This window comes from Elgaria multicarinata, chromosome 8 (genome assembly GCF_023053635.1).
Source record: "Elgaria multicarinata webbii isolate HBS135686 ecotype San Diego chromosome 8, rElgMul1.1.pri, whole genome shotgun sequence".
In the NCBI taxonomy this organism is placed as follows: domain Eukaryota; kingdom Metazoa; phylum Chordata; class Lepidosauria; order Squamata; family Anguidae; genus Elgaria; species Elgaria multicarinata.
Window position 1 is genome coordinate 47,598,540 of NC_086178.1, and position 13,598 is coordinate 47,612,137.

Sequence of the window (13,598 nt, forward strand, 5' to 3'; positions counted from 1 at the left end):
ATCACATTTCCTTGAAACACTGGCAATTTGTTTCTCAAAAGTTTCGTCCTCGTCTTCTCCTTGATTGGGTGGTCGGTAGTAGACTCCGATTATCATATTCTTTTTATTCCTAGCCCCATTTATTTTAATCCAGACGCTCTCGACGGGGCTCCCAATCTCATCCGCCTGTATTTCTGTGCAGGGATAGGTATTTTTAACATATAGTGCAACTCCACCTCCCTTTCTATTTCTTCTGTTCTTTTTGAACAAGTTATATCCTTCAATTGCTATATTCCAGTCATGGGAGTCATCCCACCAAGTTTCAGTTATACCTATCAAGTCGTATTTGCCTTCATGTAATAAGAGTTCAAGTTCATTCTGTTTGTTTCCCATGCTCTGGGCATTAGTATATAGACATCGAAGACCATGTGTTTTATAGTCTGGCTTTGTTCCTACCTTGTTGCAGACACTATTTTGGGACTCTGTTGGAGCTGTTCTCTGTACTGTGGTGCATTGGCCTTCATCCATTGTTGCCTCAAAATTTACGTCTCCCACCCCCGCAAGATTCAGTTTAAAGCCCTCCTGATGAAGTTCTTCATGCTGTGGCCGAACTCATTCTTTCCAGCCCTTGTGAGGTGCAACCCATCCCTTGCCAGCAGTCCATGTTCCAAGTAGCGTAGCCCGTGGTCCCAGAATCCAAAACTCTCACGACGGCACCACTTTCGAAGCCAGTCGTTCATCCGGAGTATTTTTCTTTCCCTTTCTAATCCTCTTCCAAGAACCGGGAGGATGGATGAGAAAACTACCTGGGCCCCAAAGTTCTTCAGTTTCCTTCCCAGAACTTCAAAGTCTGAAATGATTTCTTTGTAGCTCTGCTTGGCGACATCATTTGTTCCCACATGGATGAGAAGAAAGGGGTATGTGTCCGTGGGCTTTATGAGCTTCGGTAACCCTTCAGTCACATCTCTAATCTGTGCTCCAGGGAGACAGCACACCTGGCGAGTCCATGGGTCTTCACGACATACTTGGGTTTCAATCCCACGCAGCAGGGAGTCTCCCACAACGACTACTCTTTGCTTCTTCTTGGTTGACCTACCTTCTGTCTCTTGGTCACTGTTGCATGGTGCCTCCTGTACTTCTTCCTCTGCAAACTGTCCTTCAGTCTCATTCTCCAGAAGCTGAAAGCGGTTGCTTAACTGCAATGGCTCCACTGGTGCAGAACGCCCTCTAATTCCTCTTCTAACTGTCACTCTTTTCCAGGGAGTTTCCTCTTCATTGGCTTTCCTCCCCTCAGCATACTCCACTTCTGCTTCAGCTGGCTGTTGTTCTTCAATCTCATGTGCTTCTTGTTGCTGTTGCAGTTCCACCGTTCGGTCTAAGAACTCCTCGACTTCTCTTATTCCTTGGAGGGTGGACACTCGCTGCTCAAGTCCTCTCACTTTTTCTTCCAAAAGTGCCACCAGCTTGCACTTGTTGCAGGTGTACGCCATGTTGAGCTCAGGCAGAAACACGAACATTGCACACCCTTTGCAGGTCACTACCTCTAGGGACTCCTTTCCATCCATAATGTCGATTTCTGCTTTTGTTTTTTTCCTTTTTGATTATAGTAGAATTGCCTTTGCTTTGTTGTGTCCTCTCTGAAGGTACACAACTATATGAGGATGTCTTAAGGGAAAGTAATCTTTTGGGGTTTTTTTTTTGCTTTTGTTTGGTGGTGGTTTTGTGGGGGGGTTTTTTTTCTCTTTATGCTTTTCTTTTTTCCCCCACCTCTTTTTTATTTTTATTTTATTTATTTTTATTATTATTATTATTATTATTATTATTATTATTATTATTTTTTAGAGGCCTCCCCCTTGGCCTCCCCTGCCGAACTCCCCCTGCCAAACTCCTGTTTGCTCTTCCTGTTCGCTCGTTCCCTGTTCGCTCGCTCCCTGGGAATCTGGCTTACTTTTCTAGCTCCTCCTTGAGCTGGGCCAGCTGCTTTTCCCTGCTTCTGCTCAGCTCCAAGTCAGCAACCAGAATGTCTCTGGGGAATGCATTTGAAGAAGTCTATCAGGAAATTATTACTTGACCTAGGCCTTCTGTGAATGCTCTCAGTATGTAGGTGGGGTTTTGAGTCGCTTCAAAATGGAGTCATTTTGAAGCTCACAGAAGCTACCTTGTAACAGTTATGTTCCCTGGTTTGCACAGCCTTCTGGTGGTCTGGATTTTGTCCTCCCAAGATGGAGCCTTGTGTTGGTACAAAAACAAGGGGGTCAAAGGAGAATCATTGCTCTCACCACGCTCCTGCTCATTTTCCACTCAGGAGGAAGGTAGAGGTCTCTTACATGGTCTCTGGTGTTGCGCCAGTGCCGGATTGCCCCTACGGTAGTGACAACCAGTATATATGGGCTGTGGAGAGATCTTTGCCTGATCCTGTACAGCATGGACCAGCATACTGAGGGCACTCCCAGGAGCCCGTTAATGGGTTTGGCATGTTTTGCTTTTTGCTTCCAGACTCATTTGTGTGTGTGTTTTTATTTGCAGATATAGAAACGGCTCATTTCCATATCAGAGTAGTGGGCAGAGCAGGGAAGACAAATGAATGGAAGGAAGGACAGAGCCTAAGTTAGTTTCTGCTAGAACTAATTAACAGCTGAAAATAAACATAGTATCTGTGGAAGTGGGTGCATGCGTGCGATAGTGCAGGTTACTTTAAAAAAATAAATGTAGTACAATAATTAAAGAGGAGAGGCAGTTCAACAGCCACGAAAAAGAACAACACAAGAAGAACCTTAGGCCTTTTGAATGAGATAAACATCTGCATTAAAAACAACCACCAGGAATATGGGACCGCGTCCCATCTTCATGTGAATAACAGCAGCAGGTTATTTGCGGAAAACATACACACACCAACCAGCCAACTGGCTGCATTCTTATTTGCTCACCATTATTCTGTCACCCTAAGACATGAATTAAATGGACAGAAGACCCAGTATACTTACTTCTGCCAAGCTAAGCGCAGAAACATCACCTAGTGTTTGGGAAGAATTGGCCAAACTGGAAAGCAGTAAATGTGTCTTTGCTGCTGCTTCTTTCTGGCTCTGGAAGAGGTCTCTCATAACCCAAATACAGAAGAGAGCAGCAGGGTCGTGCAGTTCCACACGTTTCACTTCAAAGAGGATGCCTGCAAAAATAACCCCCCCAAAAGTATAACTCTTAGCCCAGGACAAGGTTTTTAAATCTGCAAATATTGTGCAGAAGATTTTAACAGAGTAGCTAAAAACCATTTCTTGGCAATTTCAATACATGCCCAAGAGTGGCTTAAGTAAGAGCAAATTAAAGAATGAGTAAAGGAGCTTCATCAGTTACTTATTTAATTATTGGATTTGTGCTTTTCTACCCAAAGACAGCACTCAAGGCAGCTTAGAGACACAATTAAAACTGATTAAAATAACACATTAAAATACAAGAATTTTTTTTAAAAAACAGAATGCAACCAATTGGCCTGACTCTCATAGAAGAACATAGATAACATCCAGTAGAATCTTAAATGGCAAGTTGATTAAATTCTTAAACATAACGGCCCTATTCAATCAACACACGATGAGAGGGAGTGCTTCAGCCTCGCCCTTCTCCATTGTTGCATCCAGTGAACAGTCTGAAGGGGAGAGCCTCCTGTGTCCATGGACCCTCTCCACCTGATTAAGAACCCGATTTAATCCTGTGGGGAGCATCCATGGATACAGGAAGCTCTCCTCTTTAGACCACCACCCTGCACACATACAGGGCAATGGATGCAACAACGAAGAGGAGCGGGGCTGAAGCACATCCTCTTCTTGCGTGTTGATTGAACATGGTCAGAAGACCATCTGAACAGGGCTAATAGAATTCTAAAGCAACTCATGATAGAACACCATGGTTTTGGCTTTCAAAGTACCCTGCTGTTCAACTCATAGACTGTCAAGCCGTTTGATAACCAACCACCCCGTGGTGGGGAAATTCAGGTCCAGGGGCCAATCTGGCCCTCCAGGTATCCCTAGATGAACACGCCACTCTTTATCCCAACCACTGATCATTGGGAGGGGGGTCCCCAGCAACTTTGGGTTTTGTATTTTGTCCCCACCCCTTTGCTTGCAGTCCCTCCCACCCACCCCTAGAATGTAACCCCCAAGAATACTAAGGCTATATACACCAGTTGCTGGGGAACATGGGCAAGAGGGATCTGTTGCACAAATGTCCTACTTGTGGGCTCCTCAGTCAACAGCTGGTTGACCCCTGTGTGAACAGAGTGCTGGACTGGAGGGACCCTTGGTCTGATCCAGCAGCATGACTCTTCCTATGTTCCACAACATTGAATCCTCAGCCTGAAAGAGGTTTCTTTAGCCTAAAGTTTTTAGGCGCATGTTGAAGGCTTCCAAAAGCTTTCTGTCCTAAGTTTTACTGCCAATCAAGTATCTCTCTAATTCCACATTAATATTTTCTGTGGCTACTTTTGTTTTCCATTGTAAACCTGGATGGACAATGGGTTAAACCACAAGTTTATTCAAAATCTTGTGTCCACAGGTTTACCTTATCATCTCCTTCCTACTATGCTAGCACTAAACATCCCTTTCTTGAAACCTTTTCAAGGAAGGGGGAGTCCAATTAATTAAAAACACAAGGGGGAAGCAGTAACAACTATTTCCAACTTACTGAGTCGGGAACCATCTCTGTGGTAGCAGTTTCCTGAATAGCTGCCTTCAAGGATCTCACTGTTCAAAGCAGCTGCTGGGGACAGCATAGCTTCTAGCTTCACAGGAGTTGACGTCACCTGTGCCATGTTCTGCTGTTTTGATGGCATGAATTCTTCTTGGGACTGAACATCGTTGTTTGGTGAATGTATTTCTAGAGGATCCCTCATGCGCCCTGCAGTACCTTCATCCTCCGAAGCACGGCATGTAGAGAAATCTATGTCACCATATCCTGAATTCTCACTAGAGAGCAAGCTCTTCTGACAGCATATTGGAGAATCGTCACTTGATAGGAACTTGACTTGATCATTTGAAGATGCATTATTTGCCTGACTGAGATCTTCCTCACTTAACAAAGAAAGCTTTACTGGTCCCGAGGCAGCAAATGAGTCTGAACTCCCCTCTCCACTAACTTTCAGAGTCAGGCCCATCAGGCCACAGCAAACAGAATCCACTTCCTCACCCAACTTCCTTCCCCCCATAATGGCAGAGGCATCACAAGGTATTAAGGAACCTGCAGGGATAGGAGGGCTACCGCTACTTTCATCAGGCAGGAAGGCTGCTGAATCATTTGCTGGATTTTCTGGTGTAATACATTCAAAGTTGATGCTTTTACTGCCACTCATCAGATTTCCACATGGCAGGTGATCCATCACCCCATGGATTTGTTTGGGACTAGATGCTTTGCGGTACATTGGCTCATCTAGTGTGGGAGTCCCAAATGACATGTGGATAGCATCACAAGGCACATTGTTTGTCTCAAATCCTAAACCATGTTCTAATATAGGACTCGGACTGCCCAAGATAGAACCCTTCCTTCCCAAAGATGTAGCAGCCAATTGGCACTTCATGACTTCATGCAGTGATTCAGAATTGTGTATATCCAAAGGGTTGTCTTCTTCTTTCTGAACGAGGTCACAACTGCTCTTGGCAAGACACCGATCTTGCAATTTGGTTTTGCCTTCTAACAGACATGGTTCAGAATAAAACCGTTTTGGAGAATGCGCTTCATAATGTGAAGAGTTAAGAGGTTTGGCAGTCTTTGTCTCTGTACAGTCTCTATCATGTAGACTCTCAGAAGGCAGGACTTTATCATGGGCTGGCAATTGGCTGCTAGGCATATAGTCTCTGCTGTGAAAGAGAACAGTTACTGGTTATGTTATGTTGAATAAGTGATTATCTTCCCTTCATTATTGTGTTTGTTTTATTTAAAACATTTCTTAATCACCTTTTATCCAGAGAATTTCAGGGCAGCATACAAATGTGTGAATAAGACTATGCACACATAGACGTGCAAACATAGAAATACAGTATTAAAATCACTCACCTTCATGCTAACTTGAATGCTGCTATTGATTCAGTGTCTGTTGAGGTGTCCAGTGCATTGTCTGTCTTATCCTGTTTTGTGGGATCAATTTCGGTTTTTGGAGCCTGAAGATGTGGACAAGACACTTGCATCTGTTCGACCCACTACATGCTCTCTCGAACCTTTCTCGTCATGGCTTATTCGAGCTAGCTGCAGGGGGCTAACTGACTGGATCAGGGGAGTGGTGAACACATCACTGTGTGATGGGTGGTCCCTGCTGCCTTGAAGGAGGCAGTGGTGCAACCACTCCTGAAAAAACCCTCCCTTGACCCAGAGAGTTATGATAACTATCATCCAGTCGCCAATACCCCATTTTTGAGCAAGGTACTCGAGAGACTGGTGGCATCTCAGCTGCAGGCGTACTTGGATGAAACTGATTATCTGGATCCATTCCAGTCTGGGTTCAGGCCTGATTTTGGGACGGAATCAGCCTTTGTCACCCTGATGGTTGACCTTCTTCGGGAGAGGGACAGGGAGAGTGCAACCCTGTTGCTACTCCTTGATCTCTCAGCAGCTTTTGATACCGTTGACTACGGTATTCTCCTGGAACGCCTCCATGAGTTGGGGGTTGGCGACACTGTTTTACAGTGGTTCAGCTCATACTTGTGGGGTCAGTTCCAGAAAATAGCATTGGGGGAATGTACTTCTGCCCCATGGCAGTTGAACTGTGGGGTGCCTCAGGGCACCATCCTTTCCCCACTGTTATTTAATATCAATATGAAGCCGTTGGGAGCAGATCAGATTGGGGCAAGCTGTCATCGTTATGCTGATGACACCCAGCTCTATTTCTCTGGAACATCTGAAGCAGGGGCTGTGCACGTCCTGAACCAGTGCCTGGATACAGTTCTGGCGTGGATGAGGGCCAACAAACTGAATCCCAATAAGACAGAGGCCTTGTGGGTTGGTGGTTTCCAGGTCTGGGAATTGGGATGTTTGCCTGTTCTTGAATAGGGATAGCCTTGCCACGGTCATTCATGCACTGGTAATCACATGATTAGACTACTGTAATGTGATCTATGTGGGGCTATCCATGTGTGTGGTTCGGAAGCTGCAGCCAGTGCAGAACACAGCAGCTAGGGTGCTCACGGGAACACCTACCTCTGCTCATATAAAACCTAGGTTAAAAGAACTGCACTGTCTGCCTGTTAGCTATTGAGCCACCTACAAGGTTATGTTGTTATCCTACAAAGCCCTAAATAACTTGGGACCAGGATACCTAGCAGACCGCCTTCCCTTATACACACCCAGACGACAACTATGATCCTCAGAGGAGACCCTACTGGCCATTCCGAAATGAACGGAATGACGCCATGTAGAACCTTAGTGGCGGGCCTTCTCTGTGGTAGCACCCACCCTCTGGAAAACCCTCCCTTGTGCGGTCCGGGAGGCGGAAAACATAATATCTTTTAAACGTCTCCTGAAAACATACCTTTTTACGCAGGCTTTCCCTGGTTTCTAATGCAGCTAGTTTTATATTGCCTTTTAAACTTTTAATGTTTTAAATTTATTGTACGGTATTGTATAGTTTTTTTTAATTGTGCACTGCCCAGGGAGCTTCGGCTGATGGGCAGTATAAAAATGTAATAAATAAATAAATAAAATAACCATAACAGAAAATATAATTAAACAGAATAAAAAATGGACAAAAAAGCTTAAAAATGAACAGAACAAAGTATCATCAAAAATATCTACAAGATTGAGAGATCTTCTGGTACTACCACCTTCTGACACTAGGTCAGTACACATGACAAAGTTTTTTTAGGTGATGGTACCTTCACTGTGAAACTTCCTCCCAAAAGGAAGTACCCCAGGTCCATATTATTGGCCCTTTTTAGAAGAGCTATTAGACAATTTTATTTTTATTAAATTTATATCCCACTTTTGTCAAAACTGGTGCTCAAGTTAGCGAACAATAATAAAAATATAAATTAAAGCAGAATATTAATTAAAACACAATACAAAAACAAAACAATTAAAATACAGTCAAAACAGAATCAACATTTTAATTCTATCACAGATTAATTCTTTAATCTTTTGGGAGAATGCATACTGACTTCTGATTAAGATATATCTTACTGGTTTATAGTTTTAATATTATTTTCTCTTCTGGATTATTTATGTTATGAGCAACGTTGAAACCTTTTTTTTTTGGTGAAAGTTGAAATATAAATTTAAATAAAATGCAGCAATCCCTTTGTTTCATAGAATCATAGAATAGTAGAGTTAGAAGGGCCATCAAGTCCAACCCCCCTGTTCAATGCTGTAATAGGAATTCTTCCATGATGGCATGGAATGTCATGGGCACAACAATTCCAACTTAGGATCTCCTTAGACAAGAATTGCTAACAATCCTAGTAGGATCATGTTAGAAAGAAGCATCTTGGATGATATCCTAAGTAAATGCTTAGGATCGGCACTTTAGAGTGAATTCACCACACTAGCATCGACATTACATGATGACTCACAAATTTCCTCCATTGAAATATATTGTTCAAGATGACAGGAAGAGATAGAAAACGTCTGTCTATGAAGGTTTGATCGGTGATAGCTTATTCACACATACTAACCATTACTTGAGGTTGCAGTTAGTTATGCGTATGAACTGACCCCCTATGCCTGAATGCAAGTCCTGCTGAAATCAGTGAGATATAACACCTTAAACACAAATACATTTTCGTGGAAGTAAAACAGTGCAATCCCTGATCTTAAACACATCTACTCAAAGTAAGAAGCCCTACTGATTCCTACACATGTATAGGATCACAGTTTTAGAATGCAATCAAATTCCATTGAAGTCAATGGGATGTCTCCCTACTAATTTTTCAGGCTTCTAGTTACTTCTATAGAAGAAAAGAAAGACTGTAGCATTTGTTATGACTGTAACCAAAAGCACTGTAAAGCTATTAAGTGCTAGATAAATTGATTGCTGTTTTTGTCCTTTCAGTCTGAGAAGACCATCATTAAAGTACTCCTCATCAGTGTGAAGAAAGTATTACCCCAAAGGAGGGATGTCATTTAGCAACATAGGAAATATCCTAATTAAACCTGCAGCACTCCTTATCCAGTTTCCAGGTATGTGAGAAGATATATGAAAGTACTGAAGTGAAGGGGCTAATTATACATTATGTGCAAATGCACACACTTTAGGAGCCTGACACCATTCTTTCTTCTAAGTCACAGCCTCACAAACATGCTTTCAAAATGCTGAGGACAATATGGAGCAGGGAAGCAGTATGGGGAGGTCTTTTAGCTCTGTTGCTAGCCAGCTAGGTTTATTTATTTATTTATTTATTATTTTATTTATTACATTTTTATACCGCCCAATAGCCGAAGCTCTCTGGGCAGTTTGCAAAAATTAAAACCATGAAGAACATAATAAAACAACCAACAAACTAAAAACGCTAATACAAAATACAGTATAAAAAGCACAACCAGGATAAAACCACGCAGCAACACCAAATATTTTAACAAGACGGCCAGTCCTGAACACCCATGGCAGCTGGCTGCCCAATATACAGTGGTGGCCAAAATTGTGGACACTTTTTGAAATTTTCATGTTTTGCAACTTTGCATGCTTTTTAGAAAATGTTCTGTTTCACGAAATTCAAATATTTATATATCAATTGAAAGATCTGATTCACGTAATACAACAATCCTGCTCCTTTTCCTGGGTGTCCAATCAACTCTTTTCTTTGGTACCATTGCTCTATTTATGATGTATGTACGCACACTTTTAATTTGAGAAATACTTCAAATATTCACACAATCTCCAATTGCGCTTCAGTTACAGAACAAACAGCAAAACTGACTTTCCCCAACTTGTAACATGATGTATCACAGCTACTTCCATGTAATTGGTCCCCAGAATAAGGACTGTGATTGGCCAGTAGGGTTTGCAATTCCAATCCGCGTCTTCACTGAATCACGTTTGTGTGTTTTTAGACTAAAGTAAGCATAACTTTTTTTCTACTGCAGTTATTTGCATTGTTTTTTGTATTGAATTCAGCATTAAATATATATAAACATTTGAATTTCATGAAACAGAACATTTTCTATGAGCATGCAAAGTTGCAAAACATGAAATTTCAAAAAGTGTCCACAATTTTGGCCACCACTGAACTTCAAATCCTCAGCCCCAATGCACATAAACCTACCCATTCAGTAATGTAGATGCCTCGGGAGGAGATGACACAAGAGAGGGTAGGATGCCCCCAGTTTCCAGCTCAGTTTCCTTCCTCGTACGGCACTCTGCTCCAGCATTCCTTGTTGCAGTGACCGACTGGCACTTCATGATTTCATCTGGTGAACCAGAACTGTGGATATCCAAAGGGTCATCTTCTTCCTGAACTAGGTCAAAAGCGCACCTGGCAAGATTCCTGTCTTGCAGTTTAGTTCTATCTTCCAACACACATGGTTCGGAATGAAACCTTTTCAGAGAATGTGTTTCATACTGCTGACAGTTAGTAGGTTCTGTCATCTGTGTCTCTGAGCAGCCTCCACCATGTAGACTCTCAGAAGAAAGGACTTTATCAGGGGCTGGGGCATGGCTGCTAGGTGTATAGTCTCTGCTGTGAAACAAAACAGTTACTGGTTATGTTGTGTTGAATGAGGAAGCATCTTTTAAAATAGGTTCCCCAAAATGTTCCCCTAATCCAGCTGTTTCTAGTGTAATATTAGTGGCATCTGGGGGGATCTTTACGGCGCTGGATTGGCACCAAGTCTTTCGGAAACCCCGTACTTTCCCCCAGCGTCGGGTAATCCCGACAATGAGGAGGGAGCGCAGGGCTTCTGGGCAGCCATCTGGGGACCAGAGCTGCTCCTCCTCTTCCTGGTGGAAAGCGACCAATCACAGGTCGCCTTCAGGCACCCCCCGACCACACTTCTGCTGCAACTCTGGAGCAAGGCTTTGAGGCTGTCTTGACGCCGTCTTGCGCGTCCTCACCTCGCTCTGGAGAAAAATGTTGGGGTAAGTCCCCAACTTTTTTTCCTCACAGCTTCAGCAGAAAGCCCCAAGGTGAGTGCGCGACTGCAGCGTCATCATATAATTGACACCACGCCACTGCACACCCACCAGGGGGTTTCCAGGGGTTTAGACAGCCACTAGGATACCTAATCGACTTTTGCAACTGTCAAAACCTCTTCCTCAAGCATGTAAAACCTACCCATTCAGTGATGTCAATGCCTCTGAAGGAGATGACGGAAAAGAGGGCAAACTACTCCCACTTTCCAGCTGGGTCTCCTTCTGCCTTGTTAATTCCTGTTGTTCTTGGAGACCCAGCAAAGCCACAGCTGCAGTAAGGAACATGCTGGTACCTGGATCAAAGAAACAAAACAGCAGTATGCAACAGCTCTTTCAACAAGCCATGCTCTGGAGGACTCCAAGGGCCGCTTCACATGTTAGACATTTTAATGACTACATGGCTGTCCACAGCATTTATCTGTTTGATATGCAAGGTTAGAAAAAGAACGTTAAATGTTAAAAAAATTAGCAAGTATGTCTTAACATTTATGTGTTCATATTGACCCTGTTTAGACGACACGCTAAACCACAGTGGTTAAGCATTTTGAGCTAAACATTTTGGCTTAGTGTGTCATGTGAACCATAACTTAGCATGTTGTGTGAACCATTCCTAATCATGGTGGCTACATAACCATGATTTAAACATGCTCACTAATCATTTTCTGCAAAAGGGTTAGCAGTCTAACCATGGCTTAGCGTGTTGTCTGAAAAGGCCCACTGTAACATTCCAGGCATCCCTAAAATACCTACCATGATTAACTAAAGCTATAGATCCTGAAGTCTTAGCAGGCCTTCCTAAGTAAAGAGGGGAATTTGCTCAGGGACGGACAAGCTCACCTAATTCAGATTGTTTATTTTATCTGGGACAGAAGATGAAGGCTCCATAGATTGTATGCTTCTCTTCACGTTAATTTTGACCAATAATTCTAGAATGGAGGACAAATACAACTAGTTACCTCTATTTTCTTGGCTCTTTTTAAAAAAGCAATCTGAGCTACACATCTCAGCTTTGATTCTATGGGAATCAAACGATGGAAAATTCAATTAACTTTATCCTTACTTCCTGGAATTACCAAAAGGTAGCTTCTACTGTGACAAAACTGTATACTCACATGAAGTATTAAATAACTTAACTCTGAAAAAGGAAATTTGTAAACAATTCATGGTATTCATTCCATCTTGGTCCAACATATCCCCGAGAAAGCCTTGCTTTAGAAGCCCAGAAATGGGGACTGCCTAGTCAGGCAAAAGATTTTGGATACACATGTTATTTAAAAGACCCTCCCAATGCAAATAAAGACGCTTGAAGAGAGTGTGGTAGGTTTTTATTCAGAGACACTGCAGGTATCTGGTGGTAGAGTTATTATTTTTTACTATGACTAAAAGCCCAAAGACCAGGAAATGCAAAACTTGTGTTTATGTTATACATTTGCAGTGATGCTAGATTCCAGTAGAAAACTTTTATACTTCACAGTGCTCCGTATCTCATTGTGATTACAAATCCTAATATCAAGGTCCATGAGACAACAAACTAAACCAGATTTCAGATGAATGATTTCAGTTTAGCACCATCTATCAAATGCAAAGCATTTCTTGTAGTGTAAACATTTCAAGTTGGCATCTTTTTATTTTTGCAGTTTCTACTATAAAGTCAAATGCAACCCACAATTATTATTTTTAAAACTTAGTTCTATGTTTAGTTTCCCCACCCACCCACCTCTTACAATTTACCTTCAGTACCTTGCACTGTACCACAGCCATCCAGGTGGATTCCTTTAAAGGCACTGGAGGAGCCCACATTTTCTGCATCCACATTATAACTTCCTCTAGACTGTGGAAGTCGTAAAGAAGAGTCATTAACTCTATCCATGTACTTGTAAAAGCCAGGAATTAGGAATGTGATGTTCTAGAATACAAAATGAAGCAAGATAATATTGATCCTCTCCACCTCACTTTGTAGTGATCAATACCAATATAATTTAGGGACATATAATAATTATTGTCCAATATGCAGACAACCCCCATTGTAAAATGCATTGCTGCCAAAAGCTTGAAAGTGAGCTTTTCCAATTATTTGACAGGAGGTACAGTAAATATTTCTTGCAAATATTCCCAGCAGCCAACCTCTGCCCCTCTGGTAGTCTTCAAAAGACCAGGCCCCTTCCACTACCATCACATTTTTGTGCAGTGTTTTCCCCATCTCAAAGGTGGCAATGCCTCTCCTAAGGCTTCGTTACTGGCAGTGAGAGCTTTAAGTTAAAATAAGCAGGTATTTTCAGTTTTGCGGACACTTCTCCTTTTGCCTTTGGCTTGGCCCATCACTGGAATGCAGGCCCTGAGAGGTTCTCTGAAATGGAATTTGGGCCTCTGCTCTAGATTATACCCCTGCCCATCTATCAAATGGCCAGTCTAACACCACAGCACTCAGCAGTGGAGTGGATATTATTTCCAAGTCTAGCAAAACAGTAACACTTCCTAACGACACACAGGTCCGTATCTAGAGATAAAGTAAATAAAAACT

At 42.4% G+C, this 13,598-nt stretch overlaps 1 protein-coding gene across 1 annotated transcript in view; it reads right to left on the reverse strand.

The window, feature by feature from the left end:
* Nucleotides 1-13,598, reverse strand: part of PASK (PAS domain containing serine/threonine kinase) — a 37,481-nt gene that overhangs the window by 15,851 nt on the left and 8,032 nt on the right. The window contains exons 7-11 of the mRNA XM_063131518.1: nt 12,818-12,983; nt 11,220-11,370; nt 10,212-10,622; nt 4,654-5,822; nt 2,964-3,145 (exon numbers count right to left, since the gene is read on the reverse strand). Of these exons, the coding sequence (XP_062987588.1) occupies nt 2,964-3,145; nt 4,654-5,822; nt 10,212-10,622; nt 11,220-11,370; nt 12,818-12,983 (2,079 nt within the window). The remainder of the gene's footprint in view (nt 1-2,963; nt 3,146-4,653; nt 5,823-10,211; nt 10,623-11,219; nt 11,371-12,817; nt 12,984-13,598) is intronic.